Raw genomic sequence first — 19,030 nt, forward strand, 5'->3', positions numbered from 1 at the left:
ACAGGCCCAGACCAAGGACTACATCAATAAAACAGTCCTCGATGTATTCCTTATAATGATAATAGGCCATCAAATGGTCTAATAGTAAAGCAGTCTACATTGCCCATAGCAGCCAATCACAGAGCAGCTTCCATTTCTCCACAGCAGGGTAGGACATGAAAGCTGAGCTCTGATTGGTCCACTATTAGGCCCCTAACCGTGTTCTTACCGACGTAGCGCTCCACGTCCATAACTGAGAAGGTGGGAGGTGGCAGTCTGAGGCCCAGGCCGTCCATCTGCTGCACGATGATGGGACTGTTGAATCCATGCTTCTCCAAGTACCGCTGTGTCAGGTGGCTGCCGTTCATCCGTAGAATAATATCATCGGCGCTGTCAGATACACAAAAGTTATAAAATTAGGAAAGACAGACACAAAAAAACTATATATTATCCATAGTTGGATGTAAAACGGGGGATGTTTAAAGTCCGGCCCTGGCCATGCCCTCATCGCACCCGTAAACTGAACTGGACCAGTAAGTCTAAGGTGGAGTTTTACTAACTAGAACAGGACTAGCCAAACTTGCCAGGATGATTGCCAAAAATTAGGGGAACAGATTCAGGACAGTTGGCAGCCACGCGCATCTATCCATAGTTACCTATTCACGAGATGACCTCTTTAAAGTGAACCTGTCACCCCCTCCGACTCTCTACATCCTTCAATAGTCACCGCTCTACTGATTCCAGCACCGTTGGAAGTTTTTTTTCTAGCCCCCACCATTCCTGAGCAATCAGTGTTCATTTCTAAACCATCTGCTCCAGCCCAGGACCTCCCACTTGACAGTAGAGAGCCTGATTAGCATATTGGATGCTGAAACTAGCACCACCGATTGCTCAGGAAAGGTAGGGGCTAGAGAAAAAATTCCAACTGTGTTGGAGTCAGCGGAGCGGCGCCTATTGAATGATGGAAAGAGTTGGTGGAGGAGGTAAAAGGTTCCGTATATTGGTGCCACACTTGATGTCACCCTACATACCTCGGGAAGGACCGGGCTCTGAGTTGCTGCACGAAGGTCCTCGTTCCTGCTTGCACTGGCTTTGTGCCATCTTCTGCCTCGGTGTAGTCATGCCTATGCCAGTTCCTCCTCTTCTTCACTAGGGGGAGCCAGTGAGAAACATTTAGTGGACACAAAGGTGAAATGAGGATAAAGAACAATCGGATGCATTTTTGTGGTTCAGATTCAAAAAGAAATGAAAGAATATACCATACGTCGCGCTTCAAATAATCAAGATACCTACTAGGTTAGTGAATGGAAAATGGACAGAGGTGCACGGTTTGTTACAGTGTATCAGTGACACGGTAAAATTATAATTCTGTGCAAATACAGTGTGTGGTCAAGTTATGAAGGCCAATGGATTCTGTATTGGTGCATGCTATTCCCGCCTGAAGGAAGTGAATCCGCTACTCCACGACTACAAAGACAGGCGCGAAGAGAATGAGGAAGCGGCATGCAGGAAACTCAGAATCGATACAGATTAAGGCGACCGAGGAGCGCGACAACGCTGGGACAGTGGAAATGAAACGCTGGCTAATAAATTCCTTTAATCTGAAGGACTTTCTGCTCGAGCAGTCCATAAACTTAAAATTTGGCAATTTTTTTTCAAAAACAGCGCCACCCCTGTCTACTGGTTATGTGTGGTACTGCAGCTTAGGAGTACTAACTTTAGGTATGCCAAAAACTGACTTTTTAGAGGATTTTGACCCAAATGATTGACAAAGATGGTGACTTTTTACACAGGCCAAATGATTACGGTCATCATGACGGAGATTTGATGGATGTCGAGAGATCGCCTCATACATGTCTGACCACCAAAGCAATGGACATGTGTCTGACAACTGGACAGTCTATATGATGGTCTTAAGTGGGTGGTACCAAATACAAAAACGATCAAAAAGTAAATCATCCCATAGAAATCGGGAATATGAGGCGTTGTCTTCGGAACGGACCCAATCGGTGCGGCCCATTATCTAACGCTGCCATCTCTCATCAAGTAGATGTGACCACGTCACGGTTCAGATAAAAATTCTATAACTGATGTAAATTCAGTAAAGCCCTAAGAATTAGAAGGAATGGAGTCAATCCAAAAAAAAAAATTGCTAAAAATTCAAAAATTTTAGATTTACGTCAGGTCAAAAGTGATCACCTACACAACTTTGGTTTGAGGTAAACATCCCAAAATCTTGGAGGGGTTAGGATGTCTGTACAGGGTGCGGTCAATGCCTAAATGGTCAACTGCACTTGGCCCTGAAAAGTATCAATCGGCCCATCGACAATTTCCCCAAAAACCTTCCTGTTTTTCCAAAAAAAAAAAAAAAATTCTGAATTTTTGATAATTTGGCAACTCCTGTATTAAAGGGATTTATAGGTGAACACAATATGGCAGCAGTTATTAGGCATCGCAGGTACCTTGATCAACAAATCAAAAAGAATCTTAGGCCTTCTTCACACAATGGAAGATGGCAGTCAGTTTTTGAGCAGACACTTTAGACCCATAGACTTTCATGGTCTTTGGTCTCTCTATATAGGCCGTGAAAAGGTTTTAACAAAATTTTTAAAAAATTACAGGCCGTAGAGTTCCCCCACCCACGCGGCACATGGAGAATGACACGATCATGCGAATAAGGCCTTACAAAACAATGCAGGACATAGAAGTCAATGGAGATGCAAGTCATTCAGTGGCACACACAAGCACAAAAATCACATCTCGATAGAACAGATGGGACACAAAGGGCAGCAAATGTAGTAAAGAAGAAGAGCGTAAAAATTTGGTTAAAGAGGAAAAGAAAAAAAGTGACAGTGAAGATGAGCTCTGATAAACTCCTCAGACCATCCAGGTATAGCATGTATCAGAGGGACTCAACTTTGGACGCAAATGGAGATTCAAAAATTTTGGGAAAAATTTGGTCAAATTTCAATATTCATGACCACTCCTATTTGCTCTACCAGAGACCCATTGGGCTAAATTTTTACAATAACCCACACCTCCGACCACCATCTATAATTTTACAAAAATTGAAAATTTGTGCACCTCGACCTTACTTCTAAGTCAGTCATTAAACATCAATAACATTCCCGACTTCGTCCCAACATGGAAACGATCAAATACATTTCAAAAAATAGCAGCCCGAAGAGGTTCTCCATCAAGAAACATCAACATTTTTTACTTGTGCGGGCACACCGTGTATGTCTACACATTGCAGGCAAGGGAATCTCTCGGGAATAACCTGGTTTTGGGTAGCAGATCCATAAAGAAAGTCCACCATCTTCTCACACCAAACATATCTGTGAACTTTGGTTTTAGGGATCGTAACGTGGTTGGGTCTCCAAAACATGCTTGGCGAAAGACACCAGTTCTAGAGGACCAGTATGGGCATGTAACCTCAACCAAAGAATCCAACCAAGACCTGGAAAGACCAGTAGACATCTTCCTTGGCTTTGAGATTTGGATCCCCAAGACCTCCTAGTCATTTCTGGTGGCCACAATGAGCCTCTTTAGGGTCAAGTCTCTGTTCGAGGTTACCATAACATACTGAGATGGACCCTTGGATGATTTAACCTACTGCAGTGTGCAGGCATAGAACAGCTGGAACATAACCTTTAAGAATTTAGTATTTTTTAATTCGTCCACCATCTAGAGGCCAAAAAGTCTATGGCCAAGTTGAGCGGCCTCCTTTTTTTTTTTCCACCGATGGTAAATTCGAACAGGTTACATATTATAGGAGCATAAGCCGCTGCTGATCATTCTGATGGCTCTGAAGAGTAATATTTAACCAAAAGAGGTCGTCCAACTGGATTACGGGTAGGCAAAAAAGTTTGGGAGGACTACCAAAAGTTCCAAGTGACCTTTCCAAAAATTTACCATAGTTTAAAGAAACTGGGAGATAAGACCATGGAAGTTATTTTTGTCCATCGAGGAAGCCCTTTTTGGAATTTTATGTACTTTGGTAAGAATCCTTGGAACAAATAGTAAAAATATCCAATCTAATGCCAGAGTTAAGTTTTTGGAAATTTTTTGACAACTGTTTCAGCCACCGATAGGATGTGATTTCCATAGTTTAAGATGGAGGAACACGGATAAGAAATTCTTCTGATGGATATATACCTACGTCATAATATGATCACGTGTTTAGCCAACAGTTTGACTCCCCAAAATTTCAAAAAGTTACTTCATCACCATCAGCATAATGATCAACGAAGGCCATGTGAGCAATTTTACGTATTAAAACCCAGGGTAAAGGATTTTATTATTTTTTTTTAATCAGTTGAATATTTGCCTGAGAAATTTTATAAAAAATATACAAAACGCCAAATTTTCTTCTTAAAGTGACAGTAAAGTTGGCCAGACATGGGATTATTCTTCAAAAACATCTGACAAAAACAGGAGTGATTCTTATTAATGTTATGATTGATCACCGAATTCTGTACGTAACAGACATTTTTATTTCACTTGCCCACCAGAGACAAAATTACTACTACAAAATAAAAAATTTTACAAAAATTTTTGGCCCATGTATGGCCAATTTTACAAGAAGATGTTGAAGATACTTTGACTGCTGAAGAATTCAGATCACTGATCGACTTGATAAGAGATCAACCACATCTCCATTATGATTATATCTATATTGGTCCTCTCCAAAGTGAAGATAAACCAGACTGGAGTCATGGTCACCAAAGCACAGTCCCACAGTCGAGTAAAAGACCCTCTGGTAGGTACTGGTCAATGAGTAGCTTGCAGTTAATCCAGCCCGACATCCAGTAGGGGGCACTGCAGATTTAAGAACACACTATGCACCTAGGAGAAAGAATAGAGAACACATTATTGAAAAGTTTTCTGTTCCTAGAAATCTCCGGGACCCTGGGAATTTTTTGTAATCCGACACACCAAGAACTGTATACAGAAGAGTGGATCTGTCAGCTTAATAGGTTGGCTTGTAGGGGCAGCCTATTATAGATATGAGTCTGTATTAATAGCAAAAATACAAAAAATATTTTTAAAAAAGTAAAAAAAAATTTCTGGTCAAAACAAAAATTAACATAATAGACCCTCGTGGTAGCAAAAAAAAATAAAAATAAAAAATAAAATAATAATAATAATAATAATAATAATAATAATAATAATAATAATAATAATAATAATAGAGGTGCGGTTCACATCCGTGTTTGTGGAGTCCACTTGGGGATCCCTTGGATGGAAGCCCATCCGCATAAAAAAGCGGTTACCTAAAGAAACCCGCAGACCCCATAGACTATAATTGGTCCATGTGTTTCCACACGAAAAATGTGGAGAGAAAAGTGCTGCATGCAGGATGTTTCTCTCCGTGTATTTCATGTGAATAGTCGAACTGAATGGCCCGAACGCAGATGTGAATTGGGCCTTACAGATAGGACAGGTTAGCTGAGTGTGCAAGTTTCTGATGTGTACAGGAGAGGAAGCTCCTGTCAAATCTCGCCTGGACGAGTCCCTTAAGGGCAGAGTCAGGACAACTTCATACCAATCCAAATTTCCAATATTGACTTAAAGGGATCCTATCATTAAAATCAAATTTTTTGTCCCTAACACGTAGGAATAGCCTTAAGAAAGGCTCCTACCTTTAGATGTCTTCTCCACGCCGCTGTTCCGTTAAAATCCTGTTTTCCGCCAATATGTAAATCAGTTCTCTCGCAGCACTGGGGGCGTCCCCAATGCTGCGAGAGAACTCTCCAGCACCGCCTCCATCTATTCAGGAACGGGTCTTCTTCCAGGGGTTGATTTCAAACTTCTAGGCCTCGGGCACAGGGCAAAGCAGACTGCGCATACCCGCCGGTCACAAGAAAATGGTCGCTTACACATTGTAATGTGCATGCGCAGTCGTCTTTGCCATAGGCCCGAGGCCTAGAAATCAGAAGTCAACCCCCGGAAGAAGACGTGGTGAAGAACCCGTTCCTGAAGAAGATGGAGGCGGTGCTGGAGAATTCTCTTGCAGCATTGGGGACGCCTCTGGCACTGTTTGAGCGCTGGGGCCCTCCCCCAGTGCTGCAAGAGAACTCATTTGCATACCGTCTTAAACCGGGATTTCTACTGAATGGTGGCGCGGAGAAGACATCTAAAAGGTAGGAGACGAATAGCCTTTCTTAAGGCTATTTCTACATGTTAGGGACAAAAAATTTGATCTTAATGATAGGATCCCTTGAATGCATATGAGAACATCATAATTTTGTTAAAAAAAAATTAATGCCCAAAAAGAATAATCTAATATTTCAGTAATGTGACAATCCGTCTTGGGAAACCAAGGCGGATTCAGCAGATATTTCTGAATGGTTTTATGGTGGAAAAGGGGGCCAGAAAAGATGAAAGATGCTTTTTTATTTTATTTTTTTTGCCCCTGACAAAGATCTATTACATGGGCTTATACAAAGTTTGTAGAAACGTGAGTGACCATTGAACTGGAATCGTCACGTCCCCTTCTCAGTTTTGACCCAGGGCTGTTTTTGATAAGCGGCACGCTTTGTAGTAACAGATTGATTTAGCTCGGTGCAGGATCGTCATAACATGTCAAAGCTGAAAGTAGCGAGTAAGATAAAGAAGGGGAGTAAAGGGAGGGGGGGGCACAAAAAAAGGAGCAAAACAAGCAGACGAAAAAAAGGGGGGGGGGGAGAAAATTCTGATTGTTTTCATTGCAAGAATTAAAACCAGTAGTTTTATCAAAATCACAGGGCATGAAATTTTGCAACCGAAACCAAACAAAAAAAAAAAAAAAAAAAAAATTGAAAAAAAACAAAAAAAAACACACACATAACCTTCCCCTTTACTTCTGCTAGTAGTTTCTTGGCACGGCGCCTACAGCGAGCGTTTAAACACGCTGGCGCCTAGGAGTTAAATGAAGGTAATTTAATCCCGTGTCACTCTGCACCGCGGCTCCCAGAACAAGAGATTTTTTTTTTTTTTTAAAGTTAAAACAGTTCATTCGATGAAGCAAATTCAGGTCAAGGTACACTAGAGGTCAAGTGCCCGGGGGCCCGGCTGCTGTGCTTCTAGACTCTCAAAAAGTCAAGTAAGGGGATGTTCAGGAACATCATTATCGCACCTCTTTGCTGCTTACTGAAAAATTGGGGAAAAAAAAAAAAAAAGTAAAAAAAGAAAAAATATAAAAAAAAAAAAAATATTCATGGAACCATTAACTGCATTGAATAGTAAAAGCCATGCGACCTTTGTTGGGGAGTTTGGAGGTCACGGTGTTCAATGGACTCTCCCAACGACAACCACCCATTTAGAGCAGGGACCGAGCGAGGGGACAATGTACAAGGTGAAGAATTATGATCACTATTCAGGGCAGGTGAAAGTCAAAGGTTGAAGTGTTACCGGGAGGGGGAGGAGGCTACAGTCACCTTCATCAATTCAGAGTATCAAAAAGCGAAAAAATGGTTAAAAAAAAAGAAAAAAAAAAAAAAAAAGTCCTGTGCAGAGGGGAATCTAAGGCTACGTGACTACCTAAGACATGTGACCTGTTTACATAGGGCTCTGGTGATCTAGGGGAAGCAGCTGTCTACACATCGCAGTCAGTCCAGCTGTGTATCTGCCCCAGCACATGTGTCCAAGCATTGTATAGAGAGACGGGGAAAGGTTACTGAGTGGTGGAGAGAAAAAGAAAAATCACTTCATAGAATTGAAGAAACTACATTAGGTTCAGCAGAATAGTGAGTGCAGCTCTGGAGTATAATACAGGATAAGTAATGTAATGTACACTCACCGGCCACTTTATTAGGTACACCTGTCCAACTGCTCGTTAACACTTAATTTCTAATCAGCCAATCACATGGCGGCAACTCAGTGCATTTAGGCATGTAGACATGGTCAAGACAATCTCCTGCAGTTCAAACCGAGCATCAGTATGGGGAAGAAAGGTGATTTGAGTGCCTTTGAACGTGGCATGGTTGTTGGTGCCAGAAGGGCTGGTCTGAGTATTTCAGAAACTGCTGATCTACTGGGATTTTCACGCACAACCATCTCTAGGGTTTACAGAGAATGGTCCGAAAAAGAAAAAACATCCAGTGAGCAGCAGTTCTGTGGGCGGAAATGCGTTGTTGATGCCAGAGGTCAGAGGAGAATGGCCAGACTGGTTCGAGCTGATAGAAAGGCAACAGTGACTCAAATAGCCACCCGTTACAACCAAGGTAGCCAGAAGAGCATCTCTGAACGCACAGTACGTCCAACTTTGAGGCTACAGATGGGCTACAGCAGCAGAAGACCACACCGGGTGCCACTCCTTTCAGCTAAGAACAGGAAACTGAGGCTACAATTTGCACAAGCTCATCGAAATTGGACAATTGAAGATCGGAAAAACGTTGCCTGGTCTGATGAGTCTCGATTTCTGCTGCGACATTCGGATGGTAGGGTCAGAATTTGGCGTCAACAACATGAAAGCATGGATCCATCCTGCCTTGTATCGGTAACGGTTCAGGCTGGTGGTGGTGGTGTCATGGTGTGGGGAATATTTTCTTGGCACTCTTTGGGCCCCTTGGTACCAATTGAGCATCGTTGCAACGCCAAAGCCTACCTGAGTATTGTTGCTGACCATGTCCATCCCTTTATGACCACAATGTACCCAACATCTGATGGCTACTTTCAGCAGGATAATGCAATGCCATGTCATAAAGCTGGAATCATCTCAGACTGGTTTCTTGAACATGACAATGAGTTCACTGTACTCCAATGGCCTCCACAGTCACCAGATCTCAATCCAATAGAGGAGCATCTTTGGGATGTGGTGGAACGGGAGATTCGCATCATGGATGTGCAGCCGACAAATCTGCGGCAACTGTGTGATGTCATCATGTCAATATGGACCAAAATCTCTGAGGAATGCTTCCAGCACCTTGTTGTATCTATGCCACGAAGAATTGAGGCAGTTCTGAAGGCAAAAGGGGGTCCAACCCGTTACTAGCATGGTGTACCTAATAAAGTGGCCGGTGAGTGTATGTACACAGTGACTGTATCAGCAGAATAGTGAGCGCAGCTCTGGAGTATAATACAGGATAAGTAATGTAATGTATGTACACAGTTACTGTACCAGCAGAATAGTGAGTGCAGCTCTGGAGTATAATACAGGATAAGTAATGTAATGTATGTACACAGTGACTGTACCAGCAGAATAGTGAACGCAGCTCTGGAGTATAATACAGGATAAGTAATGTAATGTATGTACACAGTTACTGTACCAGCAGAATAGTGAACGCAGCTCTGGAGTATAATACAGGATAAGTAATGTAATGTATGTACACAGTGACTGTACCAGCAGAATAGTGAGCGCAGCTCTGGAGTATAATACAGGATAAGTAATGTAATGTATGTACACAGTGACTGTACCAGCAGAATAGTGAGCACAGCTCTGGAGTATAATACAGGATAAGTAATGTAATGTATGTACACAGTGGCTGTACCAGCAGAATAGTGAGCGCAGCTCTGGAGTATAATACAGGATAAGTAATGTAATGTATGTACACAGTGACTGCACCAGCAGAATAGTGAGCGCAGCTCTGGAGTATAATACAGGATAAGTAATGTAATGTATGTACACAGTGACTGTACCAGCAGAATAGTGAGCGCAGCTCTGGAGTATAATACAGGATAAGTAATGTAATGTATGTACACAGTGACTGCACCAGCAGAATAGTGAGCGCAGCTCTGAAGTATAATACAGGATAAGTAATGTAATGTATGTACACAGTGACTGCACCAGCAGAATAGTGAGTGCAGCTCTGGAGTATAATACAGGATAAGTAATGTAATGTATGTACACAGTGACTGTACCAGCAGAATAGTGAGCACAGCTCTGGAGTATAATACAGGATAAGTAATGTAATGTATGTACACAGTGGCTGTACCAGCAGAATAGTGAGCGCAGCTCTGGAGTATAATACAGGATAAGTAATGTAATGTATGTACACAGTGGCTGTACCAGCAGAATAGTGAGCGCAGCTCTGGAGTATAATACAGGATAAGTAATGTAATGTATGTACACAGTGGCTGTACCAGCAGAATAGTGAGCGCAGCTCTGGAGTATAATACAGGATAAGTAATGTAATGTATGTACACAGTGACTGCACCAGCAGAATAGTGAGTGCAGCTCTGGAGTATAATACAGGATAAGTAATGTAATGTATGTACACAGTGGCTGTACCAGCAGAATGGTGAGTGCAGCTCTGGAGTATAATACAGGATAATGTAATGTATGTACACAGTGACTGCACCAGCAGAATGGTGAGTAGTTTGACACCTTTCCATGTACAGTTCTCTTATGATCTGACAACTTTGTAACTAGGACGATGTAACACTGCAGGCAAGTTACAGGAATGTTTCCACATGACGGGCAGAGACAAGTCACTACACAACCTGTATATCGGCTACTAACTCATCTAAAAAATACAAAAAAAATCATCTAAGCTTTGACTTCTAACTCCTCCCAACAATTTCTAACTTTACCCCAGCAGCTGAGTATTACCCCCGCCCCCCCGCCCCAGACTTCTTCAGGTTTCCCGTTACCAGAGCTCAGCCATGCCTGTGTGTTCTCAATAGGTAGAGGCGGGTGAGCCAGTGCCAGACATCTCCAATGGCGGCTTATCTCCTCCGAGAACAGAAGGATCGGGCATGATAACCACGTGCATGATACTTTACCTCACAACACCTGCTGCTTGGGGGGGTCCGGACACCCCCATAGACATTAGATGGTTGGCCAATCTCCTAAAAGTCTCCAATCTTGGCTCACATTCATCTAGTAACATTGAACTTTTTTTTTCTTATAAATAGTGTAAAAAATCTTTAATATGCATCTTTAATCGGGGCATGAACTCCATTTTCCCAAATTTCCCTGACCTGAGCAGAATAAGAGCATTTTTGCTACCTGCAGTCACCACTAGAGGGTGCTTAGGAGCTTCTTGTATACACTAAATACTGAAATTAGGTCAAAAGCTTCTAATGGTGGCTGTAAGAAACTAAAATTTTACCGCAATCACATTTGCGTTGGAGTCTTCAGAAAAAGATAGACACGCAATGGACCCAGTTATAGTCAACGGTGTCCCTCGGGATCCATTGTCCATTTGTATGGTCACATTTGTGCCACGTACGCAGATGTGACCATACCCTTGGCCCTCTATCAGAAAAACGAAATTCACTTTCTGGCACTGTTGTGCTGAGGTCCAATGGTAAATTGGACCTCAACACAGCAGTGCCAGAAAGCAAATAACCGCTTGATCATATGATCACCCGGAATTTTTGATCACCTATTTTTCAAAAACAGCACATTTAAATGACATTACACCGGATACATCGCTTTTTTTTTTTTTTTCTTAGTCCATCAGCTGTGAAATGTCTTTTTCGCACGGATCCAATTTCTAATATGATAAAACAGGCAGACGCGGGGGCTCGTTCCATTCAGGGCACATTATTGCATGTCATTAAGAAGAGCCACAGCCGACATGTCACCGAATCAATGATCCAGTTATCTCTCCATTACAGTGAAGCCCGGTTTCAGAGCAGAGTGCTTAACCTTCCACAATAATCAATTTTATAGAAAAAAAAAAAAAAAATTCCGGAAAGCAGACTGTCTGGCTCTAACACAGATATACACATTAGATGACCGAGGCCATTAAGATCTTGTATTACGGTGCGATTTCAATAGACAAATTTTTTATATATATTTTTTTAAAATTTTTCTGTTTCCCGGAGGATATTTTATCAGCACGCACCAGTTTTAAAATCCATTTACCACGGGAGACAGCTTATAGCCTGGATAGCGCCCCTACTGAGCATGCGGGTTGCGATTTAAATACCAGAGATGCCTGTAAGCAGGGAGCGGGCATTGTCCTCACTTGCCTTTATCTGCTACAAGGCAAACAATGTAAGACTTCTCCCCGTCAGGTCAATATAATTACAGTATTGTTACAAGGAACAAAAAAAAAAAATTAAATTTTTTTAAAAAAATTCACCAACCACAAAGTAATATTGTAAGTAATAAATTATACTGTGAGGTAAACTGGGGTCTGTGTGTACAACGTTAGACAATCGTAAGTAAGCAGTGATGAGAGCTATACAAAGGGTAAAGGCTTTATTTAAAAAAAAAATATATATATTTTTTTTTTTTTTAAAGTTGTAAGTTATAGAATTTAGCAAAAATTTGAGCTTTTTTTTTTTTTTAGCTTGAATCCAGTACCAATTTGCAAATCAGGTGTCTAGATATGTAGGGTGCTTTTTTTTTTTCACCCAGTACATAACAGAGTACGATTACCCTTCAGGAAAAATTGGGTGACAATTTTTTATTTTATTTTATTATTTTTCTCTATTATAAATTAACATAAATTAAGGATACGCCTCTATCTGTTTAGGCAGATTTGCTACTCGGTACCAAGTGGCAGCTACAATAACCCAGTTTATTAGAATTTTTTAAAATAATTTTTTTATTATTTTCTTTGAAAAATTTTAATTTTTTTTGCTTTATCTTAATTTTTTTTTCCATTCTACATTATAATGTATCACGGCTAGCAGATCCAGAGCAATAAGGAGATTACCTAGAACGCCTTGAGCAGCAACTTAAAGGGACCATTGTTTGTCCCTAGTGAGGGAGGTGAAACCCCCCCACACCAAAAAAAAAAAAAAAAACCTGCTAAGGACGACCTGCACATACATGACTGAGTGAATAAGGCTGACTCAGATAAGAGCGGCTTACAGACTGGAATCATGAGCGCGCTCCAGGCCGCCTGCTCATACGCTCTCCAGGAAACGTCTCAGACACCTGGGATCATAGATGTGTCACCGGAACAAGTAAGAGGGTGTTAAAGGGGAACAATTATGGCAGTCACTCCGTGTAATAGTGATCGTGTCAGCTTCCCAATAATCAAAACAGGATTTAAAAAAAAAAAAAAAAAAGTTTCAAAAATAAAAACCCTTTAAACCGCCAATCATCCATAGTCAATATAGGTGGCAGACCCAGGCACCTAAAGACCCCATAGCTGTGTATACTTACACTGGGAGGGCCCGTGAAGCACTTCACAGTTCGGACAGTGGTAGAGGTCGATATCTGCCGCCTGATGCTCCTCAACTTTTACACAGCTGTAGAGAAAAAATACATTTAAATTAAAAAACAAAAATAATCAGAAAGTTCAAAAAACAAAGTAAAATTTTCCCCCCTTTTCCAAAATTTTATATCGTACAGACATAGTCCATCAACGTAACCAGTAAGAATAACTGAAGGTGGACAAAAGAAAATCTGAGTAGTCATACACTTCACTATAGAGTTTTCCTAGAGAGTGTCACCAGAGCCAGTATATAATCCCAGCCCTGCAGATAGATAGGTTACTGTCACCAGACCTCAGCATATCACCCCAGCCCTACAGATAGATAGGTTATTGTCATCAGACCCCAGCATATCACTCCAGCCCTGCAGATAGATAGGTTACTGTCACCAGAACCAGCATATCACCCCAACCCTGCAGATAGATAGGTTACTGTCACCAGACCCAGCATATCACCCCAGCCCTGCAGATAGATAGGTTAGTGTCACCAGTACCAGCATATCATCCCAGCCCTGCAGATAGATAGGTTACTGTCACCAGAACCAGCATATCACCCCAGTCCTGCAGATAGATAGGTTAGTGTCACCAGAACCAGCATATCACCCCAGCCCTGCAGATAGATAGGTTACTGTCACCAGAACCAGCATATCACCCCAGCCCTGCAGATAGATAGGTTAGTGTCACCAGAACCAGCATATCACCCCAGCTGTGCAGGTTTGAGGACACTCCCTTTAAAAAGCTTCAGACCCTCCACCCACATATTTTAGTCCCCTTATCAGCTACGGCATGTATATATATATTGGTCGTTGTATACCAAGGGTGACTAAACACGCTCCTTCATGGTATCCACTTTTCAGTGTGGAAGGTCCTTGGAGAGATTGCCACAGAGAGGAAGGTCCTGGAAGGACCGAGGGGGAAAGAGCCCTAAATCAGATATAGAAGCCGTCAGTACAATTTACTGAACCAACAAGTTTTATAATGGAGAGTTGATGGGTAACCGGCCACACAATAATCCAGCCACGACACATTCATCAATAAGATAACATGGCAGATATTGGCCTCACGCTGGGTCGCTGACAAGCCCTCCCTCCATGGCAAATTTTAAGACCTTGACGTGAAACAGCAGCTGTATCCAGAGGGCTTGTTTGGCGACGGACCTGCTATGGCCCAAGGAGGGATAAGCGGGCACCAAGGAGACGATGCACAATACAGATATCCCTACTGGAGAAGTCACTGACCAGAGTAACTACATATAAAACTTGTAATAATGAGTTACAATCTTATTCATACTCTAGTCACATCCAAAGCTGCATTAAGGGGCCAGAGCGAGTGACCCAAAAGGTGGACAAAGTGAGAATGGATGTGTGCCAGTCTTTACTAACTGCAAAGTTATTTTTCAATACTAAATTTGAGACATGTTGGACCTTTCAACACATCTGTACCACTGCGATATATGGTACAAAACCTGCTCACCCCCCCCCCCCCAAAAAAAAAAAAAAAAAACAAAACAAACAAATGCTGATTTTCCGCACACAATATTTATTGCCCGATACCCCAGGACGGCCTGAGCCTTAATCCTACAATGTGAAAGTTTGTGTGTTTGGATGTTTGTTCCTCATTAGGTCCACTGCATCCTTTGGGCAGGCCGAAGGACGAAGTGTGAGCCGGAAGAAATGGTGACGGCTCGCATCACTCCGGCGCGACGCTCGCATGCGGGCTGGCTGTGCCGTGCAGGACGAGCCGATCAGGTGTGCACAGTCTACGCTCCGGAAACAACGGTGCATACCCACAGCTCCGGAGTGAAGCGGACACGCGGTCTCAGTCACTGTGGCAGGGCAAGTGGATCGGCTGTTCGAGTAACCCCGTGGGACTGTAGTGCTGGGGGCCGTAGGGGGGTCGCGCAGGAGGGGAGGGCAACACGCAAGAGGGGTTTGGGGAGACAGAGAGGTGCCCAGGGCCACCTTAGCAGGGATGCCGCGGGGGTGGGGTTTGGGGGTGCACACGAAAGGAGGGGGCTGCACTACAAGGGTTTGGGTGGGCTGGAGCCACGCGGGCCAGGAGTTACTACTTTAGACAGACCTGCACGGGGGCGCACGGGAGAGTTGCCCTTGCAACAGAAATTTGGTGGGGGGTTAGGGGGTGGGGACCAGCATCACCAGGGGTCACATAGAAGACGAATTTGGGAGGGAGTAAAGGGGGCCGCCTGGGAGTTGCGTACTTGCGCATATCTAGATCGGTATGCGGGCGCAGGCGGGTCGTCTCCACCGACCACCCCCGGACAAATGCTAGTGCAGCATAAAATGGATTTATAGGAAACTTCTAACAACAACAGACAGACTGGTGAAGGAGCAGCCAAAGGGAAGCTGCTGCCTAAGTGATCTCCTATACAGGGCTGTAAAGGACAGAACCGCCGCCGCCACTTTGATCTTAATTACAGGAAGCAGCAGCACAACATAATTAGGGCAATTCCCTTTAAAACAAGAAGAGAAAAAAAAAGCAGAAAACAGTGAAGGCACCGTCAGCGAGCAGGAGGCAGAAGCAGGAGAAGATCAGTGTTCAAACTGCGTGTTCAGAGACACTCTGGGGCATGATCCGATGAGAATTTTGCAACATGCTGGAAAGTGAGAGAGGAGCAATCAGATGATCTTATAGAGAGGAGCATCACCAAAGTGATTCAGGAATCGCTGAGTCCGTTGCTGAGATTTTGCCATTTTTAGATTGCAAATAGGCCCTTCAGAGCAATGGTAGTGCCCTTGTTGCTCCAAAGGGTTATTTTGCATATTGATAAAAACAGTAATCTCCACGACGGAGGGAGCGATTCACAATAGGAAAACCACTCGGGAAAAAAAATGGACGAACCTAAGCTGGGTGTATAGGTTGGGGGTGACAGATCACTTGAAATGGGGAAGCTGTGCTGGCCATGAGGGCTCCGAACAAACAAGCCCAACGTCAGGCGGCGCAGAGTTCTTCCTAGCATCAGGCCACTATCCTATAGAGAAACTGTCAGACCTTTACTGTGTAGGCTGTGACAGCGCATTCTAGTGATATAGATCTATGATACATCTAGTGATATACTGTCATGACTGAGACATCCCCTTTAATACTATATTAACCATTTTAGTCACATGGAGTAGTGTCGCTATACGACAACCCTGTACGGCATGATGATATACCCAACGCTATATGGCATGATGCATAATTGTCTGGCACCACTTATAAAACTTGTCCCGGCAGTTTTATAACCGAGGCCCCTTTAAGAGATCCACTCTCTCCATCTGATGTAGCTAGCTGGCACATTGTACACATTCAAGCAAAGTCACGGACAGCTGCGATTCTTCCACATCTGCTGTACGCTCCAAATAGCTTGAGCCAGGTGGTGCGCCATTTCCAGTGACTGGCTTCCAAAAAGATTGTTCCACTTTTAAAACTGAAATCTCTTCCCAAAAGTTTAGGAAAAAAAAAGCATCTAGGTAATATGACTATCCTGGGAAAATTCCAGATAGGACTTAAGACGCTACACCTGTCCATAGGTGGTGTCTGGTATTGCAGCCTTCTGCAATGAATTAAGTGTGGGCGAACTGCAATACCGCAGACAGCCTGTGGGCACGTATGGCGCTATTTTTCATGTCATTTCTGGACAGCCCCATTAAGTTGCGAAATCGACTGAATGGGGACAGAAGTGGTGGATCAAAAGGGTCAGGGTGTAGGTGAATCAGCCCTTATCAGTATGCGGCCACCCAAAAAAAAAAAAACACAAAGTGTTCTCTGGCACATTCCCATCTGGACAGCCACTTTGATGCTTATATTGGAAGGTGCCACCACTCACACCCCCCCTGACCCTGTTTGTGCACTGTCCAGAAAAGCAAAAACAAACAACGAGAGGAGACAAAAAGGGGGCAAAAACAGGAAATTTATAAAAAAAAAAAAAAAAAAAAAAAATCACCACCACCACATGAACTAGGCTAGATTCTATATACTCTGATTTATGACATTTTTTGTTAAGATTTTAATTTTTTAATACAGAAAAAAAAAAAAATGTAAAAATTGACTTTTTAAAAAAAAAAAAAAAAAAAAAATTTTGTGTGTTCCTATAATCAGATCAGTAGTCACATGTCAGACCGTTCACTACTCCGCTGAAGCCTCAAATGCAAATGTCAACGTATTATATCAGCACTATTTTCTCACCACCGTGTTAGACACCTGGTTGTGGCTTCCGTTATGAATGAAAGTCAAAAACACAAGTGTAAACGTGGCCTAAATCTGTCAAACGGACGCTTTTTGGGTATCTAGTAGCCCCCTGTGGGAGAGCAGGGTTTTTTTTTTTGTGTTTTGTACGTCTGAACAGATACTGACAACTGTAGTGATCACAATCGAAGAGGAGTTGTCAGACAGGTCGTAGGATGGCGACTACCACGACGCATTGTGCTATCGATCGGCATATACGATTGTTGCCCGCTGGCTGACGCCTGACCACTGTGACTAATCGATCTAACAAAAAAATAAATTTAAAAAAAAAAAAAAAAAAAATAAAAAAAAAAAAATCGGAGCTCGTTTGTTCAGCCTGTTACTAATTCCTGACACAAATATTGGGGTGAAAGGTTGTAAAACACTCGCCCTTACGCCCTCATCAGGGGCAAGCCCTGCCTTTACATAAGATGTATTGCGCCATCTTATGTCGCCCCCACTTCTTTACACGCGGCAATGATCACGAACGAAGTATCGATTGGCCAACTATTGGCTCTGGTAAGATGCTTGAAACACACTGGACTCTTCGTAACCAATCATAACACAGCTTTCATTTCCCCCAAGCAGGTTAAGAGATGAAACCTGAGCTCTGATTGGTTGCCATTGGGTATCGAGGCCTACTCTATAAAATGGTTCTCAGCCACCATCACAGGGATATCACAAGTCAAATTTCCGTACAGTCGTCTCGTGAGAAGCCATCCTTACTCATAGTATACGAGTACTGAGCGAGCTGACACATCATTCACACCTAACAAGTTTTTGGTGAGGTTTATTCATCCGTTACGACCTTTTAGTCACCTAGTCATAAAGAAGGTCATCGCAGTGCGCGGAGGGTCAATGAGCCATCGTGTGGACCTGTTTCTACAAGTTCTCGAGTTGTTGTGCGGGTGACCACGATCTATTGTTCCCTGTTATCAGCCAGATCAAGACTGGAGAAAGGATTTGGGTGGAGGAAGCCTTTACCTCAGGGTAGTCTGGCTTTCCGCTAAGAGTTTATCCGCGGGTTAATCCGAGACACAATGGCGATAAAGATTGACCAGGACGGATTTTTTTTTTCAATTTCCTCAATGATGGAAGAAGATTCAAGGAAGAATTTGGAGTGAATTTTGAGGCGTAAAATTGGGCAATGTAACAAGCGCCTGCCTGAACCATCTCAGTTGTACGGCCAGCCCACCCGTCACCAGGTTTGTGGCCCCTACACCAGGAGCATGTCCTCATACTGTCGGGGTTCAAGGCCCTAAACCTGGAGGCTTAGTCTGGTCCACCATTCCCTTTGCAGACAGGACCCACCAGGTAAAAACAAAAATTTGCAAAAAATTACAAAAAGTTGCAGGACTTTACCTTACACAGTGATAGAACAAAAAGTTATCGGGCTCTACGGTTCTTGGTTGAAGTAAAACCAGAAGACGTCCATGTCCAAATTTTGGCACCAGTGTCCAATTTTTTGGCAACTTTACCACATAGAGGTCACAATACGGTGGTAATAAACCTCAATCTTACCTAATGGTTCTTTAAAAAGGCACAACTACGCCTCACATTTTGGTTTAGGGGCGGGGGGATTGAGCGCTACAATTTGTCAAATGGACAAGTGTAATACCACACATGGATTTTCCGCCATTTTGAAAGATTGGTGCAATGGCCCCCCCGACTCACTCATTTGTCACGCAGGTCATCGTAAGAACGAATTCCCACGACTTTAATGAGTA

At 42.9% G+C, this 19,030-nt stretch overlaps 1 protein-coding gene across 1 annotated transcript in view; it reads right to left on the reverse strand.

Annotated features, from left to right (window-relative positions):
- The window catches only part of KDM7A (lysine demethylase 7A), a 48,681-nt gene that overhangs the window by 14,309 nt on the left and 15,342 nt on the right, over nucleotides 1–19,030 (reverse strand). Inside the window, exons 2-4 of the mRNA XM_075275221.1 lie at nucleotides 13,031–13,116; nucleotides 1,011–1,128; nucleotides 209–369 (exon numbers count right to left, since the gene is read on the reverse strand). Of these exons, the coding sequence (XP_075131322.1) occupies nucleotides 209–369; nucleotides 1,011–1,128; nucleotides 13,031–13,116 (365 nt within the window). The remainder of the gene's footprint in view (nucleotides 1–208; nucleotides 370–1,010; nucleotides 1,129–13,030; nucleotides 13,117–19,030) is intronic.

Source organism: Leptodactylus fuscus, chromosome 5 (assembly GCF_031893055.1).
Source record: "Leptodactylus fuscus isolate aLepFus1 chromosome 5, aLepFus1.hap2, whole genome shotgun sequence".
In the NCBI taxonomy this organism is placed as follows: Eukaryota; Metazoa; Chordata; class Amphibia; order Anura; family Leptodactylidae; genus Leptodactylus; species Leptodactylus fuscus.